At 46.8% G+C, this 15,226-nt stretch overlaps 2 protein-coding genes and 1 pseudogene across 11 annotated transcripts in view; 2 read left to right on the top strand and 1 right to left on the bottom strand.

The window, feature by feature from the left end:
* LOC115636545 overlaps positions 1 to 15,226 on the top strand; it is a 1,011,845-nt pseudogene that overhangs the window by 603,098 nt on the left and 393,521 nt on the right.
* LOC115636662 (zinc finger protein 3-like) overlaps positions 1 to 15,226 on the top strand; it is a 438,128-nt gene that overhangs the window by 267,749 nt on the left and 155,153 nt on the right. The gene's annotated exons all lie outside the window — the stretch shown is intronic.
* Positions 10,204 to 15,226, bottom strand: part of LOC115636587 (zinc finger protein 154-like) — a 658,270-nt gene continuing 653,247 nt past the window's right edge. For 3 of the 8 annotated variants that reach the window (XM_030536937.1, XM_030536946.1, XM_030536918.1), the window contains one exon: positions 10,204 to 14,266. In XM_030536937.1, the coding sequence (XP_030392797.1) occupies positions 13,134 to 14,266 (1,133 nt within the window). In that variant the 3' untranslated portion in view covers positions 10,204 to 13,133. Of the gene's footprint in view, positions 14,267 to 15,140; positions 15,198 to 15,226 lie in introns of all 8 variants that reach the window. The other 5 variants (XM_030536894.1, XM_030536902.1, XM_030536955.1 and 2 more) reach the window with 3 other exon arrangements.

The raw sequence follows: 15,226 nt of genomic DNA, 5'->3' as shown, positions 1-15,226 counted from the left end.
ATGTCATGGAAAAAACAACCCCTCCGCCCCCAGGCCTGAGGCCTAATGAGCAAAAGCTATGAAATATTAGAACTGCAGCTAGGCTTGTTTTTCTGTACAAAGGGCATGCAGGGGCAGAAAGATGTGGTCAGGGCCCCAAATAAGGGGAACTGAACATAGAAAAGGGAACTAGGTGATAAGACAGAGGGTCCCAAGACATGCCAACGTGTGACAGCTGTCTTTGTATAACCAGACCACAAAGAAAAGGGTGTTAGAACAGTCAAACCGCAGACTTGACAATAACAGGAAAAACCATAAATGGGAAAATTAAACAGTCAGCTTGCTTAGGATCAATATTGTATCTCAAATAAGGCAATTAACATGTGTAACCAGCGTGCTACATTTTTGCGGTTTTAAGCTTTATAAGCATGGCAGAATTTGTAGTAAATAGAGCAGCTTGCCTCTTGCGTGGAGTCATGCTGTCTTTCCCTGCATATATGCTTGTGTGAAATAAAGGATCCTCAGGCTGTCTGATCTAAAATCAACCATGTGGTCAATTTTCCACGATAGGAAGTAGCATCTTCAATCCCAGGCAGTAAAGGGCCCTTTCTAGGAAAGGCCAAGTCCTGAAAAGCAAAAACTTAAGTCAAGGAGAGTCTTTCTGAAGTTCTTGGAGGATATTAGAAAGGTAAAGTGTCTCTTTATTTGACCAGGGACTTGAACACTGGACTCTCAGATTAAAAGTCCAATGCACTACCAACTGAGCTAACCAGGCTCATGTGAAGAGGCAAATTTCGTGCAGAAAAGAAATTAGTCAAGAAAAGAAAGAGAAAATACAGAAAACTGGCTGCTACTCACTCTCTTAGCAGGCTCAACGCCTGATTTGTTAAGGCCAAAAAAATGGAGGCAGGACCCTCTTCTCTCCTGCTAGCAAAGAACCCCAGGTACCTAAAAGACAGGGACTCACATCCCTGAATGGGCTTTAAAAAAGGAAGTGGTTGAAAAGTTTGGCCCTGACCATTTCTTGTTTCCACAGACTAGACATTTTAGCAAACTTAGAATTCCTTGATGTTAAACACCATGAAACTCCCCTTTCTCCTTCACAGAGGGCTTTAACGCCCCTTATCTCACTCAGGCTCACAACTGCCCAGAGTTCAAGAACTGTCCCTGTTCCCACTGGACAGATGGGGAAGAGCTTGAGGTACAGAGAAGGGAAGTGACCTACACAAGGGACTATACAGCAAGGCGGTGGCAGAGCCAGAAAGAGAAGTTGCTGGTCCTGACTCCTGTTCTAATGAACAACAAAGCCCCCCCAGAGGCAGAGATAGAGCCCAGGAATCGAGATGGTGGGGAAATCTCACTGAAACTATTTCTGTCAGGAAAATCCCATTCAGACTAAACCGGTTTGTTTCTCAAAATCATAACAAGTGGGATGAAAGTTCTTTACAAAAAGATTTTGTTGCAAAACAAAAGCATCTCCTGTTTGTCACACGGTGTTAAATTGTCTCATCGCACACAAAGAGGAGACACCTAGATCTCAAACATTAGATAAGATGCTTCAGTCTGAGCTAAGTAGTTGCTGCTCTTAGCAATTTCAAAATAAAAAAAATTATGTCATAATCTGCTCTGAGTAAATGTGATAGGACACCTCATCTTATGCACTACCCCTAGTGACTCTCTCCAATGGATCCCCATCCTCCACCCACTGTGAGGTAGGTAGGAGCGAATCATCATTATCCCTACTTGAACAAGGAAGAAGCTAAGGCTGAGAAAGGAGAATTGACTTGTCTTAGGTCACACACTCAGTCAGTGCCAGAATTGGGAATAGGACCCAAGAGCCCTGATTTTCAAACTAACCATCGGATCTTGAATTTCATACATTGATTGACCTGAATAAAGTGCTCTCAGATGAGCTCCAGACTGACAACAGTGCACAGTAATTATTCAGCAAGTATTTGAGGAGAACTGCAATGTTAGAGAGAATCATGAACTGCTCAGAGACAATTAATGCAGAGAAGCAGCAAAATTCATCAAACATATAACTGGTTATGACTTATTTACTTGGTCTTAAAGGAGAACAACAAGGACCTGAGTCTCCTCCCTGTCAATAACCCCCTGCTCAGCCAATCACGGTAGAGACTGAGGATGGGAGGCTGAGGGTTCTCACCAGACAGCCCAAAGGATGGCCCAGATCACTGGTGGGGATCACTGACCGAGCACTATTTCAGCCTCACATTTTTGAGTGGACCTCCCACAGTGGGAGCTGCAGAGCACTCCCCCGCAATACACATACACCTCCTGGTGTTGGGAGGGGAACAGGAGAAAGGACAAAAGAAGCAAGAGATGAAGAGAAAGGAGGAAGGGATGGATGGAGGAAAAGGTGAAACAAAAAGGACAAACCCTAATGTCCCCAGTGATTCAAAGGGACAAAATCCCAGGTGTGGAATAAAATTTTGCCTCCTTAAGCTTGTGTTTTTCATGCCTAGAATTCAATTGTCACCAGATGGATCAGACTGAACAGGCTACAAACCTTGAGGAGGTTCTTACCTTCTAAACAGAGACAGCTGTTATCTAGTAATATCACTAAAAGGGAAGAAGAAAACTCGAAAGAGGTTCCTCCTGGCATTCACATACGTGAACCCGAATACTCTCTCAGTCCTCAAAGAAAGACCTGGAGAAGGACACTTGCTGAAGCAAAGCCACAGGAGTCTCTGAGGTTTCCCTGGCCCCTCGCCCCTGTCCTGTCTGCCTGATGTCAGCATCTCTCTATGAGGTCACCACCTCCCCACCACCTTTGACCAATAGTCTCAGGTCGTGCAAAAGGCCTTTGTGATGTCACTGCCACACCCCTACCTTGCTGGGCTAATGTCCTGCCTCTGGCCAGGCACTTGGGTGGTTTGAGCTACTCCCTGTGGATCACCCCACTCAAGGAGCGTTCGTTCTAGGCAGCAAGCCGGCTAGACAGGAAAACATCAGACGCTGCTCCCAATGCTACATTCAGTTTTTCACAAATTAGTCGACTTTATGGCCAGAAGAGACCATTAGAGCATCTAATCTGACCCCCTGCATATCACAGGCCTCCTGTATGACACAATAGCTACTTTGGAGGCAAACACATTCCAGAAAGGCATCTAGTCTTCATTAAATGACATCAGGAGATGGCGAATCCACCACTTTCCTTGGTAGCTTGTTCCTGTTGTGAATCATCCTTGCTGTTCAATATTTGTGCCTTAGTTGTAATATGAATTTGTCTCTTTTCACTTTCCAGCCACTGGGTCTTGTTATGCCTTTTTCTGCTAGATTAAAGAGCCCTTTAATACCCAATCTTTTCTTTCCATTAAGGCACTTCAACACTTCAATGAAGTCACCTTTCAATCTTCTTTAGATAAGCTAAACAGGTTGAGCTCTTTCAATTTTTTCTCTAGCCCACAGAACATTTGGTGGCTCTTTGCTGCCCCAGCTCCAATTTCACAACATCTTTTTCAAATGAGGACACCAAATCTAGAGGCAGTACTCCAGTATCAATCTCATTGATGCTGTGTCACCTCCTGTGACGTTATTGACATAATCTGTAACTGTATAGATCACCGTTGTGACCACTGTTCTATATTTGCAGCCAATATTGTAGAAAGGTTGTCATGTAAGGGGTCTGAAATGTTCTGATTGTCTGATTATAATTATGCCATCTCTAGATGTGTATCATTTTTTTAGCTGAAGTTATGAATATTGGCACTATACTGTCTGTGTTTCAAACTTGTGCTGTGCTTCTAGGGAACACCCCAGACAAGTTGGTGTCAGTTCTGCCTAGCCTGCTTGATGTCCCATTAAGGACCATCTGCTATACCATCAATTCATTGACAGAAGGCAGATATGCCTTGTGACTCGGCAAGGTATGCAGGGACCTGCCTATGGACAGAACTCTAAGGTTTTTGTATGCCACATGCTGGATAGAACGTCCTTGGGACAGAGAAAGCAAAGACCACATGGCAAGCTTTAAAATATCCTGCTGTATTTTCAGGATGGGTCTGTAACCGTAATTGGTCTCTGTGGGATGTGGCCTTTGGGAAGAGCTGGCTGAAAAGCCTTCCTACTAATCAGGAGATCTTGGTTTGACATGCCAGTTCTTCCTTGCTGAACCTGGCTTTTCTGTCAGGCTCCTTTTTTTGTATCTCATCTCATGAAAATAAAAGACCTCACTGCACAATTCTTGTAAGTGCTTGTTCAAGACACAGAGAACCTTCCTTGCAGCTAAGTCTTGGAAAGTGGCAAATGATAAGGCTGGAGCTGATGGAAAAGTTGCCATGACTCAGAATTGCACTGAGGTTGCTGTGACTGAAACGCAGAGCACTAACCACTATATGATCAGAGCTGCTTGTGGGAGAGGCGCATGTTAGAAGCCCTCTGTTAACTCAGCTGTGGCTCAGCCTGCTCAAGGTCTGCAAGTCTTGAGGGAAATGGGGAATGTCTGTACTTTGGAATTTGAAGATTTTTGTCTTGGACCATCAAGTAGAACAGTTGCAAATAGGCCCTTGAGGATGGCTTAGCTGGCTAAAGCCTGTCTTGTAAAGAGGAGATCTTGGGTTTAGCTCCCAGTGGTGGCTTGTTCTATGGCTTTTGTCTCCTCTACTCACATTTTTCTGTGTCTTTCTAGGAAACAGAAGTCAGTACATACTTCACCACTGATTCTCCATAGGGGGAGGCCTTCCCCTCCCACTCCCATTAGTCCCTCATCAGGTCCAGGGGTCCCCTCCCTCTCCTTCCGTACAGCAACTCGAAAGGAGAGAACCTGGTTGATTCAGCAGATGGGGTAAACACTTGTCCCAGTCCTGCAGGTGCTGGTTCATAAAGGTTTACAGCATCATCTTTAGGGTCCCAGTGAACCTCTCCACTTTATTTTGCCTCCCCTTTGTTCATGTTATTACAACTGTAACAGCAAAGGAATCTGCAGGAGCAAAAACTGACCCAAAACTTTATTTCCCCATTATGCAGGAACAGCATGGAAACATCTCACACAGCTGGAATCATAACACAGAAGGCAAGAGGATTGGAGATGCAAGTTTCCAAGGGTTCTGCTTTTCTCATATGACACAACCCTGCCAGAGCCACCACCAAAGGTGCCACAGAGCCTGCACCTGCAGCTATACTGGTGCAAGAGGCTCAACCGGAGCCTGAAATATCCCCTAGTGCACCAGCGGAGAGCAGTTCACAGTCAGTGGAAACCACCCCATCATCTGCATCACTTCCACAGGGACCAAGCCCAAGTCCACAACAAAGCGAGGAACTAATGTCTCCACCATCAAGGGAACAGTTCCAGGCAGGGCAGAAAGCGGATGAGAGACTCAAGGGAGCTTGGACAGTGACACGGAGTGACCCTCTGCCTCTCAGCTTTTCTAACAGGTCCAAGTTTGTTGTGGAAGGAGACTCTTTCTGGGGGGCACAAAGAAGACTGGCATCCTCAGATACAATTGATAGTGCCAATTAAGTATAGGGAAAAGCTTAGCCCACAATCATCCTAGTGGCCATGCTGGGGTGAACAGAACCAAGGACCATTTGGGAAAGTCATTCCATTGGGAAGGGATGGGCAAGGATGTTTCTACCTATGTCCAGTCTTGTGAGGTGTGCCAGAGGATGCGAAAACCCGAAGACCAGGTCAAGGACCCTCTCCAGCCACTTCTGATAATTGAGGTTCCATTTCTGCATGTCACTGTGGATATTCTGGGCTCTTTCCCTAAGAAAACACCCGAAGGAAAGCTGTATATACTGACTTTCATGGATTTTGCCACCCAATGGCCAGAAGCAGTAGCTCTAAGCAACACCAGCGCTAAAAGCATGAGCGAGGCATCGGCAGACATTTTTGTCAGGGTAGGTTGGCTCACTGACATCCTTATGGATTCAGGAACTAACTTCCTGGCAGAGACCATGAAACATCTTTGGGAAGCTCATGGGGTGAACCGCTTGTTTGCCACCTCTTACCACCATCAATCAAATGGCCTAGTGGAGAAGTTTAAAGGGACTTTGGGGACCATGATACTTAAATTCATGAATGAGCACTCCAATAATTGGGACCTAGTGTTGCAGCAGTTGCACTTTGCCTACAGGGCTGTACCACATCCCCATTGGTGATTTTCACCCTTTGAACTCGTTTATGGCTGCAGTATTAAGGGGCCATTACAACTGGTGAAGTAGCAATGGGAGGGGTTACATCTTCTTCAGGAACTAACATGCTGGACTTTGTACACAACTTGCAACACACCCTCAAAGACTCTCTAGCCCTTGCTCAAGAAAACCTACAGGATGCTCAGCAAGAGCAAAAGGCCTGGTATGATAAACATACCAGGGAGCGTTGTTTCAAAGTAGGTGACCAAGTCATGGTCCTGAAAGCGCTCCAGGCCAATATGATGGAAGCATCATGGAGGGGCCACTTATGGTCTGAGAGCATCTTGGAGCTGTTAATTACCTCATAGCATTCCCAGACCCTACCCTAAAACCTAAAGTATATCATGTTAATTCTCTAAAGCCCTTTTATTCCTGAGAAATCAAGGTTCTCCAGTTTACAACCCAGAAAAGAGGTGACGCTGAGTGGTCTGAAGGAGTCTACTATGACGGAAAAAGCAATGGTAGCATGGAAGAGGTGAGCCTTTCCATGACCCTTGGGCATAAGCATTGACAGCAAATCCAGGAGCTGTGCACCACCTTCATGCCAATGTTTTCAGCCACCCTAGGACAGACAGAACAGACTCTCCACTCCATTGACACAGGTGATGCTCGCCCAATCTTACCGGATGGCTCCTCAAGCCAAAACAGCAATAGAAATGGAGATCAGGGATGTGTTACAGATGGGTGCAATCCACCCCTCTGAGAGTGCATGGACCTTTCCAGTGGTTCTGGTTCCCAAACCAGATGGGGAAATCTGTTTTTCTGTGGAATCTGTAAACTAAATGTAACTCACCCAGAAAACTATCCAATGCCACCCACAGGTGAGCTATTAGAGAAACTTGGACATGCCCAGTTCATCCCCTTAGACTTAACTAACGGGTTCTGGCAAGTGCCACTAGATGACCCAGCCAAGGAAAGGTCAGCCTTCATCACCCATGTAGGGCTGCATGAATTTAATGTGCTCCATTTCAGATTGCGAAATGCACCTGTCACCTTCCAGAGACTGGAGAATAACTTTCTGGCTGGATTTGGGGAATTCACAGTCACCTACCTCTACGATATGGCTATATTCTCAGATGCCTGAGCAGAACACCTGGAACACCTCCATGCTGTCTTCCAGTGCATAAGGGAGGCTGGCTTAAGTGTTAAAGCCAAAAAGTGTCAAATAGGCCTAAACAGGGTAATGTACCTTGGACACCAGGTGGGTCAAGGTACTATGAACGCCCTACAGGCTAAGGTAAATGCTATCCAAAATTGGCCTGTCCCTAAGTAAAAGAAGCAGGTCCAATCCTTCTTGGGCCTGGCCGGGAATTACTGATGATTTGTACCAAACTAAAGCCAAATTGCCACCTCACTGATAGACCTGATCAGGAAAAAACAACCAAATGCAGTTCAGTGGACTGAGAAGTGTCAGAGAGCCTGTTACCAGCTTAAGGTGGCCCTTACGTCTGACCCTGTCCTGAGGGCCATGGACTTCAACCAAATATTCATCGTAATAACAGATGCGTCCGACGATGGTGTGGGAGCAGTTTTAATGCAGAAGGTCCAGATCACCAATTTCATCCTGTCGTGTTTCTCAGCAAAAACTTTGAGAGGGAAAGCCGCTGATCAGTCTCAGAAATAGAATCTTACGCCCATAGATGCTGACTTTCCTATGGGTGCTCAACCCCACCCCCACTCCACCCCTTCCATGAAGCCCCATCCCGATTCCAACCCCTTCCCAAAAGTCCTCCCCCCAACTCCGCCCCCTCCCTGCCCCTATTCCAACTCCTCCTCAAATCCCTGCCCCAGCCCCACCTCTTCCCCTGAGCGTCACATTCCTGCTCCTCTCCCTCCCGCCCCTAGGGCATGCTAACACTGCCAAACAGCTGTTTGGTGATGGCCAGGTGGGAAGCACTGCAAGGTAGATGGAGGAGAGCTTGGCTGCCAGTAGGTTCAGAGCCAGCTTGACAATTTTAAGTGCTTTAGAATAGACACATTTACTTGAATTGCCTTGAAACGTGGTGTGCCTCATGAGGGTTCCAGGTTGGGTGAGCAACTCAGATTTTGGGCCAATTGCCCAAGTGGTTCCCAAGATACAGCACCCCCTGCAAACAACAGCACCCCTGTTGCCTCTCCCAGGCTTCCCCTCCCTGGGTTACCCTGGAAGATCACTGTGATTCAAACTCCTTGAATCTTAAAACAGAGAGGAAAATTCACCTTCCCCCCTCCTCCTCTCTCCCCCTCCCAGACTCTCCCTGAGAGAGAAAGTAATCCTAACACAGACAGAAAATAACCTCTCTCTCCCCCTTCCTTCCTTTCTCCCCACTAATTCCCTGGTGAATCCAGACCCTGTCCCCTGGGGTCTCACCAGAATAAAAAAACAAACAATCAGGTTCTTAAACAAGAAAAGCTTTTAATTAAAGAAAGAAAAATCAGTAAAAATTATCTTTGTAAATTTAAGATGGAATATGTTACAGGATCTTTCAGCTATAGACACTGGGAATATCCTCCCAGCCTAAGTATACAAATACAAATTAAAATCCTTTCAGCAAAATACAAATTTGAACTCCTCCCAGCCAAATACACATTTGCAAATAAAGAAAACAAACATAAGCCTAACTTGCTTTATCTACCTAGTACTCACTATTCTGCACTTATAACAGCCTGTATCGGAGAGATTGGAGAGAAACCTGGTTGCACGTCTGGTCCCTCTGAGCCTAGAGAGAACAACCACCAAAATCTAACAGCACACACAAAAACTTCCCTCCCTCAAGATTTGAAAGTATCCTGTCCCCTGATTGGTCCTCTGGTCAGGTGACAGCCAGGCTCACTGATCTTGTTAACCATTTACAGGCAAGAGATATGAAGTACTTCTGTTCTATTAACTTTTACTTATCTGTTTATGACACTTGTATTCTCCCCTTCTGCATATGTGCTGGATCTGGGGGCCCCCTTCCACTCTCCCTGCCCCCTATATATCCTGGGATTTGGAGGACCCTGGCATCGCCCCCCATGTGAGCTGAGATCTGGAAGAAGGGGGAGTTCAAGGTAACAAATTACATAATCTGAAATTCAGGAAAGGAATAATTCAGATACATGGGTGTGTGGGGTGGGGGAGGGGCTGTTGTGGAGGGAGTAGATTCCATAGGGCTAGGGCATGGCAGAAGCAGGGGCCTGAGACTCAGCTAGAAATGAGAGGGAGAGGCACAGCTCAGTGGGCAGTTTGGGCTACATGAGCCAGGCAGCAGTCGTACTTCTAGTAAGCTGCTCAGCTGAGATGTGTGTGCAGCAGCACAGGGCAGGGGCCAGCAAGGGATAACTTCCGCCAGACTTCTGCAGGAAGCACCTTGTGCTGGATCCTCTGCAGAAGGTTCCTGGGTTCGATCTTCCGTCTTGGTCAGCTCTGAACCAACCATGGTACATGTGGACATGTGATGCACAAATGGAAAACTAGGGGCTAGTTCCAGGAGGAGAAAGTCCCTCCCACCCCCCAGTCCCAGTGAGCACTGCAGCCCAGAGTGGCAGTGAAGTGAAAGACTCAGGAAGGGGCTAGCCCGAGCAGCTGAAAGCAGTGGGTGCTGGGAGGAGATGGGGCACAGGAATGGGGGAGAACAAAGATCAGAGATCAGATACAGCAAGGGACAGACAGGGGAGAAAGTAACTTAAGGGATTTAATGGAATGCAAGGCCAGGCACTGAGCAGGGGCCAGGGTCTCAGCCGGAAGGGGCTGGGCCTTTAAATCCCCAAGCCCTTTAAATTGCCTTCCCTTTTTTAAAGATGGGTACTAGATTTGCCTTTTTCCAATCGTCCGGGACCTCCCACATTCGCCATAAGTTTTCAAAGATAATGGCCAATGGCTCTGCAATCACATCCACCAAATCCCTCAGCACCCTCAGATGCATTAGGTCTGGACCCATGAACTTGTGCATGTCCAGCTTTTCTAAATAATCCTTAACCTGTTCTTTCACCACTGAGGGCTGCTCACCTCCTCCCCATACTGTGCTGCCCAGTGCAGCAGTCTGGGAGCTGACCTTGTCTGTGAAGACCAATGCAAAAAAAGCATTGGGTACTTCAGCTTTTTCCACATTATCTGTCACTAGGTTGCCTCCCCCATTCAATAAGGATCACACACTTTCCCTGACCAGCTTCTTTTTGCTAACACACCTACACAGAAATTGACTTTGAAGCTAATTAAAATAAGTTCCTTTTGAAATACAAATCATAAAAATTGATACTGGGTCAGTTTTCTCCTCTATGGTATTTCTCACACGCATTCCCCCACCCCAACCTTTGGAGTGAGGTTTTACATCAGGACATTTTAGGCCAAAAGGGGTAAGTTACATCAAAGAAGCTTTTCAGGATTAGCCCCCATTTCCTATATTACTAACAAAAAGAAAAATATAATTTAGTTGATCACATAATTAAGTCTCTTCTTCATTAAAGAGTAACTGTGTGTTTAATTTCAATCTCATTGGTAACAATAAATACTCAACGCTTAAAGATTCTTCTCATACGTGTTAGTTTTCTTTTAATCCCCCTTTCCACCAGTGAACCCCTGAGTACAGCTGTGGTTAGGGATTAGATCCAGGCCAGGATCAGAATCTCTGTAGGATAACAGAGATGCGGTTTCTATTAAAAAAAATAGCTATTTTTCTGCAGCCATCTCACATTCAACACTGATTTCATCCTACAAACAGTTATATCATCCACAAATGGTGAGTTCAACAAAAACACCACTTCTGTTTCCTCCACATCTCCATCATTATGGACAGTGTCATGGGGTTGATACATCCTGTGGCAGGGTGTGTGGCTGCGTAAGGAAGGCAGGGGTTTGGGGGGGGGGAAGAAATCTGTTCCTTGGGTCAAGACAGCTTGTTTTCAGGTGGTGACTCCATCCAGTGGTGGGTGCAGTGTGGGGTAAAGGGACCTGGGACCACTCTACTCCACCAGGTACTGACCCAGGGCCTTGAGGAACCAATACTTCTGCGTCCAGGCTTGATCGCTCACTGCAATAGTCCCGTTCCCTGAGTCACTTCCCACTCTTACTTCCAGAGTCAGTAATCTCCTGGCATCTAGTGTCTCAGCCAATCTTTGCAGTTAACTGGGTGTCTGCAGGGGCCTCAGCATGGCTGGACGCTGCAGCCTCGGGGTCCAGCAGCTTCCTGGGAGGAGCCAACAACATAGGTTTGTTCTCCTCCTTAGTCCACCCAGGCTGAGCTGAGCTGCTCCCTTTTATACTCTGTCTCCAGTTGGAGCATGCCCAGAGAGGGTGAGGGGGTGTGGCCTCTTCAGCCCACATAGTGCAGTTAACCCTAGCAGTGCCAGTTCAGGGTTAATACATCTCATCACAGCATTTCCCAAATTTTGGGATTAGCTAGGAGATCTCTTCAGAAGTAACCTCCTGTAGGGACTGGGTCACAAATGCTTTGGGAACCAAACACCTGGGCATTTTGCCTAGTTCCAGATCACTTGCTATGGAATTCTATCCCTGGATCATCTGAGACAATACTGACATAAACAATTGAACTACCCTGTGACCATGTGCACTTACTTCCGTCAGTTGAACCGTTTTGGGTCTGCTGCTGTTCACCTTTTCAGAGTGGAGATTTAAACAAACGATTGTTTCTTTGATAATATGTCCAACAGCTTGGAGTATTCTCTCCTGTTGACTGAACTGTATTTGACTTTTCTCTATGTCATCATGCAGGGACGGGGGAAAAACAAACCTGAACTAAAGACTGATGGTCATTTGTCTGAAATTTCCCAATAAATCTGAGCTACATTCTGTCAAACAAAACTAACACGCAGTTATATGACCAAGAAGCCTTCATGAAAGATAGAAAACCCGTATCACAGAGAGGTAGAAGACACTTTCATTTTCATGTAAGGGAAATTCCAGAGTAGGTTACATCTCATAACTCAGAATCAGGATGAGAGATTCTTCCATAAAACCTGCTTCACCCAGTGCTGCCTCATTAGTGTTATTTACAGAAGTGTTAGCATCTTCATAGAGAGGGGGGAACAAACAGCCAACCCTCCCAGAAGTGGCTTAGCCAACTGAGGGAAAATGGAATTTGAATGGTGCTTGGGATCCATTTGAAATCCCCTTCCAGGTCTGTGACACTCATCTCCTGCCAGACTGACTCTGATTTAGGATCAAAGACATCCAAGCACCATTCCCAAGCATGGATAGCTAAGAATACTACCTCACCAGACACGTAGGGAAGTGAAGGAATATGAAGGGGTGAACTGTGCATGGCTCAGACACAAGGTAACAGTTCTGGGATGATGGAGAAGTACCGAATGTCTGAGTCACCCCATCTCCTTCCAGTGTCACAGAGCCTGAAATGACCCTTATTTCCCTGACACTGCTCTGGCTCTTCATTATTTTAAAATATATTTTAAATGAGAAAAATGGTCAACAAAATAGCTGCTGTTCTGCATGATCCAGGTTAATGTGAGAACAACTGGGAATGAGACAATCTGTCCTCAAAGAGGAACCTGACGTCTCTAACAATAACTTTGCACTGGGAGGAGGAGTATAAATGTCAATCTTCAGGTTTGTTTAGACAAGGAAATGTGATGGTGGTTAGGTCAGACCAGGAGGAAATGTGCTAGATAATCCCACCCACTATCCATGGCCCATGTCTTTAGTGCAAGAATAGCTGTGTTTTTACATCAGGAAAGTGAACTCAAGCTAGCAAACTCCATGACAACCACAGTGATGAGGCCCAGGTAGATTTTACCTCTATGTAGTTGGTTGAAGATACCCTCTATTTCCCCAACTTGGGGTGACGGACATTCCTGGCAGAAAGAACACCCACTCTCATGACTTACAGGACGATGGAGTTGACTGAAAGGACCACAGGATCCACCACAAAGACAGGAAGGCTTCAAAAGTGGGCAACTCATGTGTGGGAGCTGAGGGACTAAAGTGTGCAAAAGATGCAGGCAGCCTTAAAAATCACTACCTGAGAACTGTCAAAAGAATTTAGAAAAAAAATGTTCTGACAGCTCTAGAGAAGGTTTTTATGGAGTTTATCTCCTTTATGGATTCTCTGATGACAGAGAAGGCCTGAGCTATGAGTGAAGCTTCTCCCACACTCGGAGCATTCATAGGGTCTCTGCCTGGTGTGGATTCTGTAATGTGTAATAAGGGTTGAGCTCTGAGAGAAGCTTTTCCCACACTCACTGCATTCATACGGTTTCTCTCCCGTGTGGACTCTCTGATGAGAGATAAGGGAGGAGATGTCAGTGAAACTTTTCCGGCATTCACTGCATTCATAGGGTCTCTCTCCTGTGTGGATCCTCTGATGTGTAGTAAGGTTTGAGCTTCGGGTGAAGCTTTTCCCACACTCAGAGCATGTGTAGGGTCGCTCTCCTGTGTGGACTCTCTGATGAGAGATAAGGGAAGAGAGGTGAGTGAAACTTTTCCGGCACTCACTGCATTCATAGGGTCTCTCTCCTGTGTGGATCCTCTGATGTGTAGTAAGGTTTGAGCTCTGAGCGAAGCTTTTCCCGCACTCGCAGCATTCATAGGGTCGCTCTCCCGTGTGCGTTGTCTGATGAGAGATAAGGGCTGATCTCTGAGTGAAGCTTTTCCTGCACTTGCAGCATTCGTAGGGTCGCTCTTCCGTGTGGATTCTCTGATGAGCGATAAGGGCATATCTCTGAGTGAAACTCTTCCCACACTCACAGCATTCATAGGGTTTGTCTCCTTTGTGTATTCGCTGATGTCTAATAAGTACTGACATTCGATTGAAGCTTTTCCCGCACTCACAGCATTCATAGGGTCTCTCTTTTGTGTGGATTATCTCATGTCGAATAAGCGCTGAGTGGTAATTGAAGTTTTTCCCACACTCACTGCATGTATTCGCTCTCTTTTTCCTGAGGATTTTCTCCTGGGATGTAGTTTCCTTGAGGTCCCTGTAAGTTCTCTGACAATTAATGGGTTCGTCCACTCTCTCCTCTGAGTGGTTTCCCTGCTGTCTCTCTGGTCTGTGGTATCTTTCACCAGCTTTTCCCTGCTCACGGGGGCTGGACACATTCCCTTTGGATCTTCGCAGTAATTCCCCATGTGCTTCGGCTAGCTCAGCATCTTCCTGGTGAGCATTCTGCTCCTCGTTCTCCCTCACCACCCCATCACCTGCTAGAAGAGAGGAGAAAACTCAGAATTGGGAATGGAAAGGCGAGCAAACTCAAGTAAGTGCTGGAGAAACAGAAAATAAAAATTGGGGACTGAATTCCCCCAAACTCTTCTCCATAGGAGACAGTGGAGGGGATCAGTTCTGCTCCCTACCCAGGACCGGCCCTGAGGGTGGGCCATATGGATTCCCCACCCAAAGGGATGCCATTTGCAGGATTTGGATTCCCACCTGACCTGCTGCCGAGAGGCTTGCTGGGCTGATGAAAGTGGCACGGGAAGCAGATAAGCAGCTGCATGGGGGAGTGGGAGAGACCCGAGCTGCAGGGAGCAATTGGATGACCAGCCGTCAGAGCCAGATGACTGCTCTAGAGCAGAGGGGGCCCCTCCTCCGCCCTGCTCCATGTGTGCAGCTGCTGCTGTTCCTGTTCCCCCTGCCCCTCCCTCCACTCTGTTCATCCCTGGAGTCACCCCTGTCCACTTCTGACTGGGAGCATCCTCCTGACTGCTTTGCGGGGGGAAGGGGGGGGCAGGTGCTGATTGATGGCAGGGTGTCCCTTCCCCGGGTACCCGATTTAGACTGAGCTAGCGTGACAGGACAGGGGAAATCTGTGTGTGCTACTGCCTCTCTGGGGCCAGAGCTGCTGGCAGTTGCTTGTGTCTGAACAAGCTTAGTTCAGACTCCTGACTCTGAGAGCTTTCTTAAAGAGACAGCGCACTCACTGACTCACTCATGCAAACACACACAGTCCTTCATATCCTCCCATCGACACACACACAGTCGTTCATACACTCCCTTCAACACATCACACTCCTTCATATCCTTCCCCACACACACACACACACACCAGGGCTCCCTGCATCCATATCATTTCCTCACCTGGGCTGTGCTGAGGCATCAGGAACTGCTGCTCTCCTGCCCTCCCCTTAACAGAGCCTGCAGGAAAAGTGACCTAAGTGCAGGAA

This window comes from Gopherus evgoodei, chromosome 1, assembly GCF_007399415.2.
Source record: "Gopherus evgoodei ecotype Sinaloan lineage chromosome 1, rGopEvg1_v1.p, whole genome shotgun sequence".
Lineage (NCBI taxonomy): Eukaryota > Metazoa > Chordata > Testudines > Testudinidae > Gopherus > Gopherus evgoodei.
The sequence above is the reverse complement of the archived record's forward strand: the minus strand, read 5'-3'. Positions and strand labels throughout refer to the sequence as shown.